The 21,306-nt window shown below is 37.8% G+C and overlaps 2 protein-coding genes across 2 annotated transcripts; one reads left to right on the forward strand and one right to left on the reverse strand.

Annotated features, from left to right (window-relative positions):
* Window positions 1-890: 890 nt before the first annotated feature.
* Window positions 891-8,491, forward strand: LOC133318570 (DNA polymerase lambda). Its single transcript, XM_061520581.1, has 14 exons — window positions 891-1,010; window positions 1,142-1,279; window positions 1,724-2,068; window positions 2,353-2,431; window positions 2,522-2,652; window positions 3,206-3,268; window positions 3,681-3,860; window positions 3,957-4,010; window positions 4,643-4,731; window positions 5,291-5,381; window positions 6,607-6,687; window positions 7,159-7,226; window positions 7,843-7,927; window positions 8,011-8,491. Exons 1-14 carry the CDS (start codon window positions 891-893, stop codon window positions 8,107-8,109), a joined length of 1,623 nt encoding a protein of 540 aa, XP_061376565.1. The 3' UTR covers window positions 8,110-8,491.
* Window positions 8,492-11,101: 2,610 nt separating this feature from the next.
* LOC133318568 (putative disease resistance protein RGA1) lies at window positions 11,102-14,932 on the reverse strand. The gene is made up of 2 exons (XM_061520578.1): window positions 11,791-14,932; window positions 11,102-11,508 (listed from the first exon to the last, which is right to left on the reverse strand). The coding sequence occupies exons 1-2, from the start codon at window positions 14,864-14,866 to the stop codon at window positions 11,492-11,494; spliced, it is 3,093 nt and encodes a 1,030-aa protein (XP_061376562.1). The 5' UTR covers window positions 14,867-14,932; the 3' UTR covers window positions 11,102-11,491.
* Between the last annotated feature and the right edge of the window lie 6,374 nt (window positions 14,933-21,306).

A 21,306-nucleotide genomic window follows, 5' to 3' on the forward strand; every position in this document is an offset into this window, starting at 1 on the left:
TGTATTTGTTTCAAATTCTTGATTTGAAAAAAAGTATCAATTCATACATATAAAGTCCGCTCTTTGATTTGAACAAGTCTACACATTCGTTTAACTTATAAAAGCATTAGTAAAAATAATATTGAAAAACTTATTGTAACCCACTTTATCAAATGCATAGTGGTATCAACTTTTTACTGTTGAATTTATTGAAGATAGTAATCAAAGGAATTCAAATTATGTCTCATGCAATTCTAATCCACATTACTCTTCGCCTTAAGTTCTCATTCTAGAATCATCCATTTTTATTGACTCCATTAAAATTCAAATACTTGTTAATACTTAATACCATAGAAGTTCTCCAGTCTTACGTCAAAGTTAGGTAGCCATTGTGACAGTGTTTGCAGAATTTTCATAAAACAACTAGGTAACTTTACATGCTTCACTGTCGCTGCCGGTCTCTGTTGCAGTAACCACATTATTTTATTTATTTTTATTAAAAAAAGTACAGATGGCATATAAAAAGGTTAAAACAAGAAAAAGAATCAACATAAAGACAAGTAATTATGAAAAGTAAACTTGATAAGATCATATCCTATTATTCAATAATAGAAGACGATTTAAATTAAAATCACAAAACAAATAATCAAAATAATTAATGATACAGTAATAAATAATTAAAGGATAATTAAAAAAGTAATCAAAATACATCTTATAGTATATCATTAGTCACTGAATCAATGAGTTTCCATCACATTCAAGATGTTTATCTACGTGTCCAACATCTTGCGCGACACGCGCAGCTTTTACCAAATGCTGACACAGATCGATTCTACCCAAACACACCCAACTCACGTTGGGCCACAGTAGCGTATTGTAGAAGCACTAATGAAGAAACAAACCGTAGCAAAATGGCGCCAAAGACAAAACAAACGAAGAAACAATCTTTATCTAACCCTCAATCTCATGGAATGTTCGCTGGAATGGTTGTCTTCTTGGTCCCAAAAGGTGTTCAAACTCGTCGGTTTCAGGTACAAACTTCAACCGAAAATGCTAATCACTGTAACTGCGTTTTTTTCCATTTTCAATACCCACTTTTTTATTTTCAATGAGTACCCATTTGCAATTCCAAAGTTTGTATCTTTTTTTCCTTGTGTGTAAGATTTGGAAGCAGAGGTTGGTGCAAATGGGGGCTATCATTGAGGAACGCCTATCCAAACGAGTCACTCATGTTTTTGCTATAGACTCAGATTCCCTTCTCCAGGAATTGGACAGGGAGCGTTTGTCACGTTTCAAAGAGGTTTGCTATTTTAACACTTAATTTTTGTGATTTATGAGTGGTTGAGTTTGCAATTGTTTCAATGGGGATGCAAAGATAGTAATAGTAGTGAGTAAACACTCATTTTGGCCCTTCATTTATCAGCAATATAAAATGGTCTTTCGATGATGCTTTGTATATCTTTTAAGTATTAATTTGATGTATTTATTAATATAGGGATGCCATGTTGCTAACATCATTCAAGGACCAAAATTGACATTTACTAATAGTATTTGAAGGACTTAATTATGTTTTGAGCTGTTTTTTTTTAAGAATTTTTATGTTGTACTTTGACTTGTATACGCTGAAATCTATTTTGTTTGCATAACAATCACCTTTGAAGTGCATAATGTGGGTTTCTATTTTTATGTTCAGAATGTGCTTCTACATGCCTTTACTCTTTTTGGTTAATGATGTTTTGTGCAGAGAATTCTCCTTTATCAATGGCTGGAAGACTGCTTGAAATCAGGGGAGAAACTATCTGAGGATATGTATGTACTGAATTTGGATCCTCTAGATGAAGATGTACCTGATAAATCTGTGGACCCTGAGCAAACTAATGGGAACATTTCTAGCGATCCTCAGCAATTACAGAATAAAAACATCAAATCACCTTCTGAGGATACAAATATTGTAAATCTTGGAAATATTGAAGATAGAAGAGAAAACGAGCTATTTTCATCAACAAGCACGACAAGCAGTCAGGGTGAAGTTGACAGTTTAAGTTATGCAAACACAAGACCTCAACATCTTGATGCTGCAAATGAGGCAGTAAGATCTATATGCCTACTGTTTAATAGAATAAGCTTATGACAAAATTTAAATTCCATATTTCTTTATAATATCTAGTGCCATATAACTGTATCTAATTATCTATTTATGCACATGCTCACATGCATATCTTGACAGCCTATGCATGACGCACACCTGGAGGGTAATTAATGCAAATGGCTTTGAAGTGCATACATTTATGAAATATAGTTTATCTTTAAGCTCATACTCTGAGTTTTATGCCTTCTTCTTGAAACACTTCTAACAAAGGGAGAACATTGCAGTCATCCTTGCCATACTGTCCACCTGATCTGAACAAGAACATAACAGAGATATTTGGGAAACTTGTGAACATATATAGAGGTAAGGCTAATATAACTCCTACAGATTGTTGTCATTTTTATTTTATTTTATTCTCGAGCTCTTGTTTATTGTGCTAATGCTGTTTGAAAGCATTGGGTGATGATCGGAGGTCCTTCAGCTATTACAAGGCTATTGCAGTGATTGAGAAGTTGCCATTTAAAATTGAAAGTGCTGACCAGATAAAAAACCTTCCGTCAATTGGCAAATCAATGAAAGATCATGTAAGTGAACTATGTGACTAGACATTCTGTCTTGACCAAATGGCTGCTATCTGACACTGCACTTTATGTAGTTTTATCTACTGGCACTTTGATGACAATATATATTGTTGGTTTCCAAACATTTTTTGCTATTACTTTATTGTTCTTCTGTCCTGTTGCATTTTTCTTATCTAAAATTTCAGCTGTCTCTAGTCGAAAATATCATTTAACTGTCCTATATGATATCCTCCTAGTTGTCATTTATTGTTGTGGGAATGAAGGTGCTTATGTTGTCAGGTTATGCTGGGGGTCCATCTAAGAGGACAATTTTGTATAAGTGTGCTAATTTCTCTATGATTCTTGAATTTTTCAGGATGTTTGTTATTGGGTTATTATCACATAGTTATTTGGTTATAATATTCTGTTATGATGCTTATTTACTCCCCATTGATGGTACAGCAATCTGAATTTGGACGTCAATAAGACTTTTCTGTGTCTTCCTCTATAATGATTTATCATTTTCTTTTACTTTTGGTCAGATAACATAACAAGCAATCGTGTTTACTATGTGTAGATTCAGGAGATAATAACTACTGGGAAGTTATCCAAATTGGAACACTTTGAAACTGATGAGAAGGTATTATAAGTGTTTACCCCAAGATCCATGAAAAATTGTATGAATAATTTATTTTGATCCATGATCCTTGCGTGATCGCATTTTTAATACTTTTGTATCATATTAAATTATATGCACACGCACACTAGCACACATTTATGCTTTTTTTGTAATTTCTTGAGCAAAGTTTGAAGTCAGTTTTTCCAGCTAAGGGTGGTTTCAACTCCTGTCTAATGTGTACTGTATTAGTAGCATGTATAGAAAATTGTTGGCCCACTGTATGTAAAATATTGTCTCTGAACTTTTATTTGTTGTCTTTTATTGTTTAGTTGATCCATGTGTAATATGAAAGGCCACATATTCTTTAAAATAATAGCACCATCTATATTTTTAACATTTTATTGCAAACCTGCTACCTTTTCTTTTATTATAGGTGAGAACAATATCCTTATTTGGAGAAGTATGGGGTATAGGTCCAGCCACATCACTGAAACTGTATGAGAAAGGACATCGTACATTAGATGATCTTAGGAATGATGAGTCACTTACAAATGCACAGAAGTTAGGGTTGAAATACTTTGATGATATCAGGCAACGGATTCCACGCCATGAGGTCTGGTGATACTGTTTGTGTGGTACCACCCTGCAAAAAAAAAAAATCCTCATTTCATTACACCAAAAAACACTGATGCCCTTTTTGATTTGATAGGCTCAAGAGATGGAACATATTTTGCAGAATGTTGGAGAGAATGTTTTGCCTGGGGTGAGCACTACAAAATTCTGACTGGACTGAGATTGATATGAGCTTCTATCTTGTCATGCATGTTTGATAAGAATCTGTCACATGAAAATCTTCATTTCTCTCTCCGTGTGTGTGTATTTCAAAATAGATTTATCTCCAAGCTGCTTGGGAGGAAGTATCCATTGTTTATTAGATAGAAGTGTTATGGTGTCTATTTTGAAATAAAATGGGTTGTTTGGTCAAACTATCACTGATTATGTAGTTTTCAGTGCTGCTTTAGTCTCCCATCTCTCTTTTAAGGTTGCAGCATATGGCTTTGACTTCTGGTTTTTCGTCTTGGTGCTCAAAGGTATTGGGACACAGATAATATAGAAATGATGGATGATACAAGCTTTATTTAGAAATATGCCACTTCTCACATCTATCTTGTTATAATCATATTTTAGAAAATTGTTGCCGTTCACATCATGTAACTCTTAGGGATCCTGTTTCTAGAACCTCCTGCCTCATGTATTTCAGTTCATGCTTTCACTTAGATTGCAGATAATTTTTATATTACTGACATGCATTAACATACGTTTTTTTGTTGCTCCCTCAGTTTGAATTGAATCATGACATTGAAAACCTGGTTATGGTTCTGTTGTGTCATTTAGGTTGTTATCATTTGTGGGGGATCATATAGACGTGGGAAAGCTACCTGTGGGGACATTGATATCATTATAACACATCCTGATGGAACAAGGTACTATTGATTTCTCTTAGAAACTTTATTCATTGTCGAAGAAAATCTGCAGTTGAATGGATACGTATCCAAATTCCAACTGAAATTTTGTTTTTCAAATAATACGAGTGTCATTATTATTGCTTTTGTGAGTTTATTTCCTTTTGTATAAAATGGAAGTTTAAGTTATAAATTTTAATAGGATAGTAATTAGTAGTTTTTTATTGGTACCATGTACTGAAATATTACCTTGGTAAAACAGAATTCTTAAATATATTCTTATAGAAGTATGATTTAACTTTGAATATAGTTTTTGCTTTGATTGATTGAATGGTTATGTGTGTTCTAAACTGTTAAACAAGTGACTTTAGTAATAATTTTTTAGATTCCTCGATTTCTGTTGTGCTTTTTTCATTTCCCTTATTGGAAAAATATGTAAACTTGTAGCAGCTAAGACAATCCCTTTACTCTTGCTGTTAGGAGAATGTGATTGACTAACATTATGCACTTCTCTTTTATCTTTTGTTTGTGGAAACTTCTTTTTTCATGTTCACTCAGTAGATTTGTTTTTGGCTTGCAGTCACAAAGGATTTTTGCCAAAGTTTGTAAAACATTTGAAGGATATGAATTTCCTGAGAGAGGATTTAATTTTCAGTACTCACAGTGAAGAGGTAATATTACCATTTGCTTGTTGTCTACAAATGTATTTTTATTTGGCTGGTGAAGCTTTCCTACAAAACAAGACAATTATTTTCCTAGAGAGACACTGTCTTATGTATAACCCGATATTTTCTGAAATAAGGGTGAGAGTCTGTACTTGCATGTGAAGATGCAAAGCAGAGAAGACTTTCTTGAGTTGTAAATAGCAGTTTAAGCTCAACTCCTCCACATTTTTGGGTGTATATTCAAAAACTTCATTTCCTTATAGAATTCATAAGGATAAAATTTTCTTTTTAATTGTTTGAAAGGTTGAATAAGCTATACAGTGACTTGATACTTTGAAGGGGAGCATGAATCTTGAAATGACCTGTTTTCTGGAGAAATTGAGGAAGGTGGGCCTAATATGTTTCTACCTTTTATGATTAAGACCTTTTTAACTTAGATTATGGAACTTAAAGGAATGTGCTAACATATTAAAAATTCATAATCCTAAGATCAAGAGTTAGTAATTATCTATTATTTGTGTAGTACACCGTGACAGTTTGGCGTAAACCATCATCCTATTCCATAAGGAGCTCATAATCTCATCCCTTATTTTTTTCTTTTTTTGGTACAACCTAGAAGGTATATTCATTCAACCTCCTCCGGTTACCTTGTCCTCGGAGTACAGCCCGAAGGCTACCCCCTCATTGGAACAACTGGTGCATTGAGCTTCGCTACCAGAAGAAGAATGAGACTAATCCCCTCCCCCCTGGAGGAAAGAGGCATGTCCTCTGGCCCCCAAAGATTTTTCAAGAATTTGCTTGAGACGGGGTTTGAATCTCTAATCCAAGCAAATCCTTGGGAGCTCAGTTGCCAACTGAGCTACCCTTGGGGGTTATCTCGTCCCCTATTTTAGATAGCGTTATCTTTCTATAAGTTGTAGCTAGACATACAATTTGATAAAAAAGAAAGCGAGCCCGGAGCAGTGGTAAAGCTGCTCTTTTGTGATCAAAAGATTACAAGTTTGAATACAGAAAACAGCCTCATTGCAAAAATATAAGGATAAGGCTGTGTACAAGAATTTCCTTATCTCTACCCTCGCAAGTCGGGGTTTCATGAAGAGCTCTTAATACATTTTGATGAATCAATCTGTATTTGATATTTTTCTGTGTTCATCTATCTGCTAGATGTTTCTGCATCATTTCTTTTTATTCATTGTTTGCTCTCTTTTTTAATTTTTCCATGTATTCACAGGGTACTGATTCTGGTGTTGACACTTACTTTGGTTTTTGCACCTATCCTGGACGGGAGTTGCGGCACCGTATTGATTTAAAGGTGATAGATGGTATATCTTTTCATACAATGTCTGATGAAGGCTCATGAGTGTTTAAAAATTTGTGGATTTTCCAGATTATTTTCCTCTTTCTTCCTACATGTACTATTCAACATCAACATTACCATTACCCCAAACTAGAGTCAATGGACCCTATAAAAGCAAGAACACATTAAGGAAATTATGACATGTACTATTGCATATTTGTATTTGTGCTGTTGTATTGCCATGTTTTTTTTCGTATTTTACTACAGGGGTTATTCAAAATTTAGTATTGTCTTCAATTTCTTGTTTTGGTCAAATACTTAGAAGTTAGCACTAAACCATAGTATAATGCGGTAAAAATATAAATGCATTCCTCTGTCTTTCCTACTGCTGGTTGTACTTTGTTGCGTGGCCAACTTTTAGCAGCACAGACTAATTATTTATGGACATCTCAGAAGTACATATGATTAATTTTAAGATTTTGGCAGGTGTACCCAAGAGACATATATGCTTTTGGACTTATAGCTTGGACAGGAAATGATGTATTAAACAGGAGGTATGCTTGCTTCTATATGCATCGAACTTTCCATCTCTAAAAGTTTTGGCCATTTTACCTCTCATAAAGAAGTTCAAAATAGTTTCTTCAGGATTTTTCTTTTGATAGTGTATTAGACTACTTGCTTACACATATGTACTCATTAATATAGTGAATGCTTGCAGAAGTGAAATGTATATTTAATAATACTAATAAAAGAGAAAGGAGATAGAAATGCGGGTACCATGACTATTTCCCCAATGACAAGCAAACCTCACTTTGGTATATTTTATTAAAAAAAAAATGCTGAAATGTTGGATCTTAGAAATTGGCTATCAGAAGTGAGCCAGATGGCATCTTAATTTCAGTGTCTTTGTGTCTAACACAGGGATATCTTTCCAGAAATCTACTAATCTTACATTGTATCTTTTTTTTCTTTTTTCTTTTTTGGAAATATTTTTCAATTTTTATTTCTTTTCTTTTTTTTTGTGTAAAGAATGGATGCTTTGATAACCATACTTTATTACCAATTTGATGGGGCATAGTCAATGCCTTGTTTATCTATTTCATCATTTTCTTTATCATCTATTGCTGGGGAGTTATTGTGCTTTTTCTTTTTTTGGGTGTTTTAATACAGGTTGAGACTGCAAGCTGAATCTAAAGGATTCCGGCTTGATGATACTGGGCTGTTTCCTGCTACTCAGGGTTCTGGTGGCAAACGGGTATTTTTTTTTTTTTTCAATAATTTTTTTTTTAAGGACTATGTCCTGATTTCCGTGAATTAGCTAGTATATTTATGTTGCAGGGTGCAAAAGGTAGTGCAAGTTTGAAATTTTATACAGAAAAGGAGGTGTTTGATTTCCTGGGCTTTCCTTGGCTCGAACCACATGAAAGAAATCTCTAAATATGGGAATGGTTTGTGTACTCGGTGCAGCACCCTCTTGTGCTGTTGGAAAGTGGTCTCCTTGGTTCTGGTGCGCTACACTATGCATTCCACCTTGTAGAATGTGATGTATCTAACGAAAGGCTTTTTCTTTTGGGGTCCAAATTTTTTTTTTTTGCTGGGTGCTGCTTTGTAAAATATGTAGGAAACAAGTTTGCAGTGTTGTAGACTTCAATATATGTTGTGTACAAAAATAGGTCAATGGGATGAGTGCAGTTTTGCTTTAGGGATTTGTTAATGTTATAAGTTCAACTTCATGATTACAGACACTAATTAAAACAAGGTGATCTCAAAAGATTAATGAAAGGTATTGAGCTTAAAGATAAATTGTTCTAGATGTGTACTCGGAGTTTTCTTTCTCGTGAAGCACAATGTGGTACTTTGATTGTTCACTGCATGCAAACACTGCTGATTACATTGTAGCTATTTCCTACCAAATAAACTGTCTCTTCTTGGGAAATAAAGCTGGAGCATGCTGAAAATGATAACTTCCACCGAAGAGAATGGTACCTTGAACATCCATTCTAGCAAATAATAATTTCAAACAGCCTAGGAAGAAAAGACACGAAAGTGTTACAAGGAGACCCTTTTCCATTGTCTGAATATCAAGATAATCTAACCTAACAAAATTACCACTAATGTCACTGTACCTTGACTGCACCTCTTCTTATCCCCATTTCTCTCTTTCTCTTGTTGGTTCACAAGGCCTCTGCCATTCTACCCATCATCCCAGTTAACACACGGTACAATAATAACTCTGCAGAACAAAGATGTTCACCTTTCCTGGACTGAATGGATTGACCCAAAAAGAATATTTGCGATTTTGGGTCAGGTTCTGGTGTTTATTGAGCCCTATAATCTTGCATAAGTGTGACAAGCATTGGGTTGCCAGAAAATGCACCAATCTCTGTTTGTTGTGTCTATGAAAACCATGCAGAACTTTTAAACTTAAGTGACTAAATATAATATACAAAAACAACAAACTAAACTCACCTGGATCTGGTCCTCTGAACGACAAATTAAAAGTGAAGGGTGTGTGATTTGTATTTACTTTTAGAGGCTACATTTCAAAAAGTTTTGGAACATTTTGTGAACCAAATAGTCTGCTTCTTGACATAGTTTTCTGTAGGAAATAAAATTTTATGATGTGTATAGTGCATATGTTCCAATCAACCTCTGACTCCAACTTTAAATTCTACCAAAATGGTGAAGCCTTTGCTTCGGCCCCATTTGAGATTTCTATTGTTAGCTAAGCTCCATTAGAGAGCTTGTTTATGTTGTTGGACTACAATTTTACATCATGTACTCCAAGTCCCAATGGCATGGGATTTGAACCTCCTTGAAATCATCATGAGAAGAAATATAATAATATATACATTCTTCTCAGTGATATTTATTTACTCCGTGATGTAGTTATGCTCATATGTTCTAGTTGTATAACTTAAAATTTGATAAATTTAACAATCTCTTATTTATGATAATGTTAAGTGGGAGAAAGTATGTCTTCTATGGAGAATCCTTTGAAGTAATTGTAGGTAGGGGTGTAAATGGGCTGGGCTTTGGCCATCCTAGTCCAAGCCTATGTCAAAAAAAATTCAGCCTATCTGGCCTATTAAAGGCTTTATTTGTAGGCCAAGCCCGGTCCATTTTCAAAAATAAGAAAGCCTGACATGGCCTACAGGCCTTGTAGGCCTCCCACTATATATACTAAGCAAAAAAAATAATTGTATAGAGCAAAGAAAGTTTCATTCATGCATACACTAGTACTTCTCATAAGAAAAAAATGATAAACAAGAAAGTGTCAACATAATACCTCAGCTCTAGAATGTATATCATAGAGGAATAGAGTCAAAGAAATGGGAAAAATAAGAAAAATACAATTACTGGATGCTGAAATAAAGTCTACAAGAGAATGTCATTCATCTAAAAATCTTTAAACCACCATCAAGACAAGGGAAAGAAGAGTATTATTGAAAGATCTTCATCAGTAACATCATAATCCAGCAAGGTACCCATTGCTCCATGGTATTAAGCTGCAACAGCATGTAAAATTTGGAGACATTAGACAAGTTTTCCTTTCATAAAATAAAATAGCACTAAAAGTAAGAGATATTGATATTTGGTATTTTGTGTCTTTGCCACATAAAATAAATATCTTTTATTATTTTATTTTAATAAATTAAATAGGTCAGCCTACAAGGCTGTAGGCCGAACTTGACAAAATTGGCCTATAGCCTATTTATTGAAAAAGCTTTTTTATAAGTCTAAGTCTACTCTACTTTTCTGAAAGGTCAGGCCTGGGCTGGGCTCAATGTAGACCGGGTCGTAGGCTGGGCTAGGCCAGCCTGACCCATTTACACCCCTAATTGTAGGAGTTTGCATCCTTGTGAACTTCCTTTCCAAAATATTCAGTTATTTTAAATAATTTGGTTGCCCATAACAGTATCTGTTTGTCTTTGGCAGAAAGTAGTTAGTCCCTTTCATTTTTTCTAACTGGATTTTACTCTCCGTCTAGTTCTGTGTCAAATTATGTTTCCATTTTGTTCTCGTGGATATTATGTTTATATTAATCTTGTAAAAGATTCCATTTCTATGACTCATGAATGTAAAGTTACTAGTCTCTCAAAACATATATGTGTGGCAACAATAATTGGGACGTTTTTTATAGTCACAAATTTTTTTATACATAGTCACAATTTCTTAATAAACAAAGCGTAACCAAATAATTATTGAGTATCCTGAATTTTTGGATTTGTCATATTTGTATCTATTCAAGAAATATATTGCTCATGTGCATTTCGTTATATACGTGATGTGTCAATAACGGGTTACTTTAGGTTTCCCCTTCTTATTAAGAAGTTGCTGTCACATAATTCGCATCATAAATACTAAATTAAGTATCTCTAAGGATTTTGAAGCGAAGACAGTTTCGTGGGATCCTGATTGCAATTCTATAAACTAAATTAAAAGTGAGCCCTTGTCGGGCCTGAGTTACAAGGAAGGGGTCTACAAACTTCAATGTATAAAATTATCCATCAATATATACTCTCTCTTTTTTTAAAAAAAAAAAACCTTCTTACATAAGACCTTAGACTTATCCCTATGAACCTGAATTTTTAGCTGTCGAACCTCTCCTACCAATTAAAGACTTTTTAATACATTGACCGGAAAATAAAAGAGATCGAATAACAAATGAGCAAATAATACAAATCTCTTAAAATTGTACATGTACATATTGTCTGCCAAAATTTCAGACCTGAACTTTATTACTCACTTAGCTGAAAGATACAAACAATGCAATCTTCAGACGCCACCTGCTGTAACCATCGCGATTTTTTTATTCTCAAATTTCACAGAGTTCTGAACACAAGGAAAAACAAAGATAATCTTCAGTTTCAGAATAAAATATATTGTGCAGTAAAAGTAGGATAAGATAAAATGTGTTACCCAACTCTCAGACCATTATTATTGACGTTGAGTACTTTAAAACTTAATGTCTATTTTAGTTTAAATAATAGTAGTTAATAACCAGTACAGGAGTACTAAATGTCTTCGGAATATGAACCATCAAGAATCTAGTAACCACATGAATTGAAAGGGGTTGTTGTTTTTTTACAGGAGATGGAAGAAAATTACATGTACCTGAAATGATTCCAATAGAAAACCAACCTCCACTGCGAAGAATTACATCATTTTTTATTTGAATATGCTGAAGGTGAGCTATTTTTGGCCAGTCCTCCCCTGTTTCCTTCTGACATCGATTCCCTAACTCAGGGCAACCCCAAATTTCCAATGTTTTCAGATAGCTAAGGCGTTGAATGCTCATTGGAAGACACTTCAACTTGGGACAACCTGAAATACTTAATTTGTGAAGCAGGCCAAGGTTTCCCAAGCAGTCAGGCAGGGATCCTAGGTTTGGTAGATCACACAATGCTAATGTTTGCAGAACAGTCATATGCTGTAAAGCCTCATGCAAATCTTCAACCTCTGAGGAGCCCTCAATCGTCAATTCCTCAAGACAAGTTAGATATTGAATACCTACTGACAATTTGAACTTAGGAAACCCCACAATCTCTAATATCTTGAGAGAGTGCAATCCTTGCAATACTTCATCTGTCAATGATTGGAGGTTGTCGCAACCTTTAATATACAGTTCTTGGAGAGCATTAAGGTTAGCCATTTCAGTTGGGAGTACCTCAAGTCTGGAGTGCCAAGAAATGTCAAGTATCTTCAGAGAAGTAAGGTTTTGTAGCATACCATCAGGGAAGCAAGTTAACTCTTCATTTTTGTAGAAATAAAGGGATTCAAGACTACCGAGTTTATGAATTGAACTTAGTATATCTTGGTTGCATTCCCCTATTATACGTAGTTCATTGAGAGATGGAAGGCAAGGCAAGCCCAACAATTTAGGACATTGAGTAATTTCAAGTTTCGAAAGGCGCGGGAACATGTTTTCTCCATCCTCACTTGATAACCTTATCAGGTTTGGCAGCTCCTTCAGTAACAGAAATTCTAGAGCCATGAAACTTATCGCAACTCCACCATCATAGGACTTCTCTTGCAGGTATATTACATTACTCATATTAGATATACATAGTTCCTTTAGAGAAGGTAGTTTTCCCAGCAGGGGAAGTTGTAAACAACTTTTGCAATCCACGAGTCTTAAAGCATTTAAATATTCAAGAGAAGGACTAGACATCCATTGTGGAAATCGGGCACCTGGATATCCTCCTACACCCAAATTTTGAAGTTGTTGGGTATGAGGTTGAAGCACTTCAAGAATCTGCTCAACATTTTCCTGTACTTCGGACTCTTCATTTCTGCCCCATGACAGCAACAATGTGTTCAGTTGCTTACTCGACATATTGGCATCTTTGGCATCCATCACACTTTTTACTCTCTCAAGGTTCTTGATGTGAAGCACTCCTTTAAGGTTCAATCGTCCCAATTCTGCCAAAAGAAACCCTTTTTCCTTGCTAACAAAGTACATACTTAAAGTTCTTAGGGAAGTCAACTTCCCTATCTGAGGAGGCAAGCTTGTGAGTGAGAAGCAGTCCATCAAAGATAGATGTTGCAGAGCTTTCAATTGTATCAGACTGTTGGGCAACTTTTTTAGATCATAACAACAGTCTAATTTCAAAATCTGCAAATTCCATATCCTACAAAGGGATTCCGGAAGAGTTTCGAAGCGACCCATAGAAATATCCAAGTACCTTAGATGTTTTAAATGACCAATCGAAGCCGACAAATTGCTTAGCCCTGTGCTCTGAAGCACACGCAAAGAATAACATTTCAATACCTGAGATGGAAGTTGGTCATCAACATAGTTATACCGCTCTATGTAGGTCTTCAAGGCTTTGAGTTTGTGCAACCAAAATGACTTCCGCCTATACGTTGAGAGATGGCGAATTCTTTCGGACGTACTCTTTACATTATTATTATCATATGTGATGCAACAAACCTCTTCTGTGACAGATTGAGCGAGATCATGAACAAGATCATGCATTTTGAAAATTTTAATTTTGCCAAATATATCTGTCTGAATGTCTTGAAAGAATGATCTCCAATATAATTCATTCCATACCTCATCACCAATATCTTCAGCATTCAATGTTTCATTAGATGAGACGAATCCATTAGCCATCCAAAGTTCGATTAGAAATTGCTTTTCTATTTCTACATCTTTGGGAAATAATGCACAGAAGGCAAAACATTGTCTCAATTTTACTGGCAAGTTCAAGTAACTTAATCTCAAGGCAGGCATGACAGAGCCCTCATCTTGTAAACTCCATAGCTGGCTTTCCTTGACATAGAGCCATTCATTTTCCTTTCTTTTAAAACGCAAAAGACCTCCTAGTGCTTTTGCTGCAAAAGGCACTCCACCACACTTCTTTACTATCTCCTTCCCTAGGACCAAAAGGCCTTCTCGTTCTGCCTCATTTGGTCCAAAAGCTCGTTGTTTAAACAATTCCCAACAGTCATTGTCAGATAGCAACGATAATTCATGAGGAGGCACAGTTCCCATGATTGCTGCAACCTTGGGAAGACGGGTAGTGACCAAAATTGATGCACCCTTTGCTCCACAAGCCAATACAGATTTCAACCTCTGCCAATTCTCTTGTTCATCATCCCACACATCGTCCAAAACAAGCAAATATCTTTTTTGTTGGAGTAGATCCTGAAGTCTTCTTTGCAGTGGCTCTAGATCCATATCCGCACAGGGATGTCCAGATGCAGATTCCACGATAGCTTTTATCATTCTCTTCAAACTGAAATCTTCATAAACACATACCCAAATTCTTAGCTCAAAATGGTTGACTACCCTCTCATGGTTGAAGATGAGTTGGGCAATAGTTGTTTTGCCAAGTCCACCCAGACCAACTATCGGATACACAGATAAATCCTCAAAACCAAAAGCATCAACAACCAAAAAGTCTAAAATTGTATCCCTATCTTCTTCTCTTCCATAGATTTGAGGTTGAGTAATAACTGAGGTTGTTTGGCGCCAGTCAATGACACCAGTTCTTCTCTCTGTGACCGTCTCAGTCAAATGAAACTTAATCCTTTCTTCAGCAATTTGATCTAATCTCTCCCTTATTATTTTCATTTTCTTAGCAGTTTTGAGACGGAAAACAATATGGTTGGGATGAAAAGAGGATAAGCAAGAGCTTCGTACCTTTTCTGATTGTCCTTGGAACTCCATCTTATAATAGCCCATATTAATTAATTAGGAAATCAAGTGTAATTGATTAATTAAACATGTTTTACTAGGTGAAATTAAGTGTGAGGCTTAATAAAATGAATCTGAGTCACTTTGGAGTTAAAAAGTGTACTCAGTGAAAATTAAGGGGTATAAATGGGTACTGTCAAAAGTACCCAAAATATAAAAATAAAAATAGTAATATTCCTAGAATAATATTCCAGACTTTTGGGTAAAGTTTGGTAATTATTGGAGTTAAATAGATAGACGAACCAATACTCGCTTAGAGCCACTTAACCTATGTTAAGTGACTTAAGTCACCAAATGACCCTCATTTCCCACCCAGCCCGTCGACGCCCAGAAAGAAGAGAAGAGAAGAGGAAGGGAGGGAGAGAGAGAAAGAAAACCTAGGTTGTGTGATTTTCAACCGATTGGAGCGATTCAAAAGCCTAAATCACTTAGAATCTTCCCCTCTTTCATAATCCTAACTTTGTTTTGAGTGGGGAGCATTGTGGAGAGGGATATTGGCTCTCAAAAATTCGGCCCTTTGGTGAAAATTGGGGTTTTGAGAGTTTCTACCTCCATTGAAGCTTGAGGAGCCATCAATCCTTGGTTGTGTGACCATTGGTGGTAAGATTCTAACCCTTGAACCTCATGATTCCTTGAAATTTGCATGAGTTAGGGTTTGTGAATAGTAAATTGGGATTTTTATGAAATGTAGTTGAATTAGCTATGTTCTAGGAAGAATGGAGCTTAGAGCATGTTATGGAAAATGCTAGGAATGTCATTTAATCGGTGGAAATGAGCCTAGATAGTCATTTGATAATTGTTCATAATATTGGAAAATTCATGCTTGGATTGGTTAGTATTCTAGCATGTTGAACAATTAGTGAGTTGAATGATTGATTGGATCCTTGTGATGTCTAGGATTGAGACATTTGGACCAACCGTGAGTGATCAACCATTGGAGCAAGCTATGGAGCTTGAATAGCTCATTGGAATTGGTGTATGTTTGTAAAAGTTGATTGCTGAAACTGTTGGTGAAGAACAAAGGTTGACTGAAGCATTGAGGTAAGCCTTCGGACCTTGGGTGTAATTCCCTTGATTGTTCCACCAAGCCCTGAAAGGGTAGTGGTAATTATAGTGTATATAAATGCAATGAAATAGTGTAATGCTTTGTTATACGTATGTGTATGCATTTGGTGTGACATAGGATGGTGTTCCCTATATGGTATGTTGCATGACGATGCGTAAATCATACTTGGTAGTTTAGCTGGCCAGTAGGACTATTTGCATCTGAGTTTCCTTAGGACAGCTTGAGAGCTCGAGGGATTTCTCCTGGAGATGTATTGCACTTTGCATAGATATGTATTTACTGCATTATTATTGTTATTGCTATTACACTGATATGGAACTGTGGGGTGGAGAGATGCTCCAAGGACCCCTGGTTTACTGGATATATTCGTATATCTCACCCCGTGTTGTGGGGACCCCCTTTCAGGTAAGGATGCTGCAAGAGCCTCTGGTGGCAAGTGGCCATACCTAGATTATGCATGAAATATGGCACTTCTTTGAGTTTATGCATGCCTGTTGTAGTTGACATGTATAGGATTTTATTTTGAAAGCCCATGATCATTTGTATATCTTGATTCATTGGATGAACTTAGCCTATGCTCATGCCTTTGGTTACACCTTTTGTTGATGGGAGCCAAGGGAATGATCATAGTGTTTTGTAAGCTAAGTTCTATGATTTGTAAAGGATATGTAATGTAAATGATGCCTACTTGGAATTCAATATATGCATGCTTGTTATGTATTGAGTTGTTGAATTGGTTGGGCTGAAAATCAATTAGGTACCCTCTTCGTTTAAACTGGTAAACGATGAGAAAACAAAGGTCATGCTGCCCAAATTCTAGCTAAATCTCATGAGGAGAGGTTGGATGAGTGCTAGGATTTAGTTTTGGGGCATGGACATTTGGGGGTTGTAATGGGGATGCATTTTCCCCTAGGCTTGGACTTGAGAAATGTGGGAATTGGAATTCCCTGGCAGCGCGCCCAAGCGCTCTGCTGCCCCTGCGAGTGCCAATGCATTCTGCCTCCTCGCGCTGGAGCGCCCAAGTGGGGGCTTAAGCGCCCAGGATTGCGCGCTGGAGCGCCCTGGCGTGCGCTTAAGCGCCCCTTGCTGCAGAAAGTTGGGTGGCTTACTGCCCCCTCGTGTTTTAGCGCCCAGGGTGGGGCTTAAGCGCCCAGGGTTGCGCGCTTGAGCGCCCTGGTCCGCGCTTAAGCGCCCTTCGCCACTGAAGGGGAGATGCTTCTGTCTCTGCGCGCTAAAACGTCCCCGTGGGAGCTTGAGCGCCCAGGATAGCGCGCCTGAGCGCCCTGTTGCGCGCTTAAGCGCCCATCCACACTGGAATGCCTGATGCTTACTGCCTCCGTGCGCTTAAGCGCCCAGATGGAGGCTTTAGCGCCCGATAGCGCGCGCTTGAGCGCCCGGTAGCGCGCTGAAGCGCGCTGGGCCTGTGACCAACACTCTCTTGTGTTGCTCCAAATTGTCCTAACTTGGGCTACAGTGCCCCGATTTGAGCACGGTTTGAAGCCACAGGTAGCTAATGAAGAAACCTACAATATAGTAGAAGATGTGAACTAAATAAGAAGTAAATTAATGATTTAAAAATGGAATAAGAACATGATGTTAAGCTTAATTGATATGATTCCGCAAGGTAATACGGTTATGATCACGGAATTGGGTATTATAAATTCGGTATGTTTTAAAATGAAAAATTTATCCGGATTTTAATTGAACCCATGTGATTGTAACTGCGCTTAATATCATAATGCGATGTTAACAAACCAGTTCTAGAACGGGGTGTTACATTTTATGGTATCAGAGCAGTTTCGTTGGGAATAACTGTTAGCTATTGTTGAGTATGCTTAGTGTTCGATGCTTTATAGTTGTTTTAGTACTCTGTATGATTATTGCATTTGTGATCACTAAGTGTGGGCCTGATCAACTCACTTCTTTGTGTAACATGTGTAGTGACATGACGAGGAACCGAAACAACCCCGGACCATCAAACACCAATGCTCAGCCAGAACCTGTTTTGGCTGCTCTTGTGAGGCCTAGAAGTGGCCGTGGGGCAACGGGCGTACCGCCTGATCCCGTGGCTGAAGCTCTTGCAGCCGTTCAGAGAGAGTTGGCTGCTAGCAGGCAAGCCAATGAAAATTTGTTAAAGACAAATGAAGACTCGCGGACTGCTATGGCCGCGATGATGACTGAGCTGAGGACATTGAGGGGTCCTAGGCCCGTGAACCGGCAACCCACTCCTCCTCCTCACACTGCTACGCCTTCTCCACCTCCTTCACAGGAAGAGGGTGGAGTGGGTAACAATGAGGGTGAAGGTAGTCACCACTCTGGGAGTCGGAGTCATCACACCGAGGTTCGTCAACCTCAAGTTGAAAATGTCGGTGATCATGAAATGGAGGAAAGGAGATTGATGGCTTTCCGAAAACATAAACCTCCTTCTTTTAAGGGAGGTTATGAACCAATGGCGGCTGCAAAATGGCTCCAAGCGATGGAGAAAATATTCAGGGTGATGAGGTGCCCTGACGCAATGAAGTTGGCTTACTCTGTTTATATGCTGGAAGAGGAAGCAGAAGATTGGTGGACAAATACCGTGCAGCCATTAGAAGCTGAAGGTCGGGAGATCACATGGCGGTTATTCGAGACATTGTTCTTGGATAACTACTTCCCTAGAGAGGCTAGGGAACAAAAGCAGAATGAGTATAACGATCTCAAACAAGGGTCGATGTCTATTGACCAATACTTCTCAAAATTCAATGAGTTGGTGAAATACGCCAACTATGGGCGAGCCTTACCCACCCCGGCTGAAATGACCTCCAAGTTCCAATGGGGTCTTAATGAGAAGATGTCTCGGAAGATGTCAAATTGTGACATCCGAGAGTTCAGTCGGTTTGTAAACCAGTGTAGAAAGGTGGAAGAAGTGTATAAGGTGTCCCAAGCCAAGAAGTCTTCTGAGGCCCAGGCACCTAGTTCCAATAAAGCAACGGGCTCAGGTTATTGGAAGAACAGGAAGGTGCAAGGCAAGAAGCTGAATGCGAATAAGCCCTTTGACTTGTTCAAAAAACCCGGTACTCAGAAGAAGTTTGTTGATAGAGGACCTCCTCCCAAGTGCAAGGGATGTGGCAAAGAGCATAGAGGTCCATGTGCTACTGGTGAGGTGATTTGCTTTAAATGTGGAAGATCCGGTCACTACTCCAGGCAGTGTCCTCAGAACGAAGCAAGGACTATGGCAGTTCAAGCTACTGCTGTTCCGGTCTCTGTTGTTCAACCTATGCTAGAGTCTCAGACGGTTGGTAGAGTATATACCATGGACCGTCAACAATCGGAGAAGGCTCCGAATCTAGTGAAAGGTACAATTTACATTGATAATATGGATGTTGAAGTGTTGTTTGATTCAGGAGCTACACACTCCTGTATGTCTGATTTTATGGCCGTCGGTCTAAATTTGCAAATGTATGACATTCGCCCTCCAATGAAAGTGGTTACAGCTACTGGAGAGGAGTGTTATACATCGGTGTTGTGTAAAGATGTCGAATTCAAATATGAAGGCCGAGATTACGTGCTGGATTTTATTTGTTTACCTATGATCAGCCTTCAAGTTATCTTGGGTATGGACTGGTTGTCAAAGAACTGTGCTATGATAGACTGCTGCGGTAAAAGGATTGTGCTTGATGCTGATGATTCTGCTACTAGTTCTTCCCCATATCTATCTGTGTTGCAGGTTAGAAAGGCTTTGAGGGCCGGGGCATTGGGATATGTCTTTGTGGGGGGTTTAGTAGGCGGAAGTCATGAGGAGATTGGCACTATTTCCGTGGTGAGGGAGTTTGTGGATGTGTTTCCAGATGAAATTCCACAACTTCCGCCTCATAGAGAGATTGAGTTCACGATTGATCTGTTGCCTGGTGTGGGGCCTATCTCTCTGGCTCCGTATAGGATGTCACCACCGGAATTAGCCAAGTTAAAGAAACATATTGAAGAGCTTTCGGCTAAGCAGTTTATCCGGCCAAGTGTGTCCCCGTGGGGAGCACCAGTCATATTTGTTAAGAAGAAGGACGGTAGCATGAGATTGTGCACTGATTACCGTCAGTTGAATAAGGTTACAATTAAGAACAAGTATCCTCTCCCTCGCATAGATGATTTGCTTGATCAGTTGAGGGGTGCTTGTGTCTTCTCAAAGATTGATTTGAGGTCGGGTTATCATCAAATCCGAATTAGGCAGGAAGATATTCCGAAGACTGCCTTCCGATCTAGATATGGACATTATGAGTATCAAGTAATTCCATTTGGACTCACTAATGCTCCTGCGGTGTTTATGGATTACACGAATCGCATATTTAAGCCGTTTCTGGATCAATTCGTGATTGTGTTTATTGATGATATCCTGATATATTCGAAGAGTAAGGAAGAGCATGAAAGTCACTTGAGAACTGTGTTGCAAATTCTCAGAGAGAAACAGTTATATGCAAAGCCTTCTAAATGTGAATTTTGGCTTTCTCAAGTGCAATTTCTGGGTCACGTTATCTCCGCTGAGGGAGTAGCAGTTGATCCTAGCAAGATAGAGGCAGTTGTTGATTGGGAGAGACCCAAGACAGTAACAGAAATAAGAAGTTTTTTGGGTTTGGCTGGTTATTACCGGAGATTCATTAAAGAATTTTCAGCCATGGTGTTGCCATTGACCCGTTTGACCCGGAAGGATACTCCATTTGTTTGGACACAAGAATGTGAAGAATGCTTTCAGAGCCTTAAGGAGAAACTGACGACCGCTCCGGTGTTAGTACTTCCCGACCCGGAAGGTGAATTTGAGCTATACAGCGATGCTTCCAAGAAGGGATTGGGATGTGTACTGATGCAAGATAGGCGAGTGGTAGCTTATGCATCGAGGCAATTGAAACCGCATGAAGAAAATTATCCAACCCATGACCTTGAGCTCGCTGCAATTGTTTTTGGGTTGAAACAGTGGAGGCATTTCTTGTATGGAATGCAATTTGCAATATTCAGCGATCACAAGAGTTTGAAATACTTGTTTGATCAGAAGGAGCTGAATATGAGACAACGACGGTGGACCGAGTTCCTAAAAGACTATGATTTTGAATTGAAATATCACCCTGGCAAGGCTAATGTTGTAGCTGATGCACTGAGCCGTAAATCTGTGAGCATATCAAGCATGATGATTAGAGATTATGATGTGATTGAGAGGTTCAGAGATATTCAATTATCTAAAATCTTTCCATGTAAAATTTGTGGCTTTGAAATCACGAGCATTGAGAATGAACTGATGACCAGAATCAAAGAAGCCCAGCTGCAAAATGAAAGTGCTAGACGACTAAAAGGTCAGAGGATGAGGGTATACTATTATATCAGGGTCGTGTAGTTGTAC

This window comes from Gastrolobium bilobum, unplaced genomic scaffold (genome assembly GCF_033153095.1).
Source record: "Gastrolobium bilobum isolate Gb01-03AN ecotype WA unplaced genomic scaffold, APGP_CSIRO_Gbil_v1 utg16612, whole genome shotgun sequence".
Lineage (NCBI taxonomy): Eukaryota > Viridiplantae > Streptophyta > Magnoliopsida > Fabales > Fabaceae > Gastrolobium > Gastrolobium bilobum.

Coding starts and splice junctions, on each gene's coding strand:
- LOC133318570 (XM_061520581.1), top strand. CDS start 891: ATGGCGCCAAAGACAAAACAAACGAAGAAACAATCTTTATCTAACCCT. Junction 3,861..3,956: donor AACGGATTCCACGCCATGAG/GTCTGGTGATAC, acceptor TTGATTTGATAG/GCTCAAGAGATGGAACATAT. Junction 4,732..5,290: donor ACACATCCTGATGGAACAAG/GTACTATTGATT, acceptor TTTGGCTTGCAG/TCACAAAGGATTTTTGCCAA.
- LOC133318568 (XM_061520578.1), bottom strand. CDS start 14,866: ATGGGCTATTATAAGATGGAGTTCCAAGGACAATCAGAAAAGGTACGA.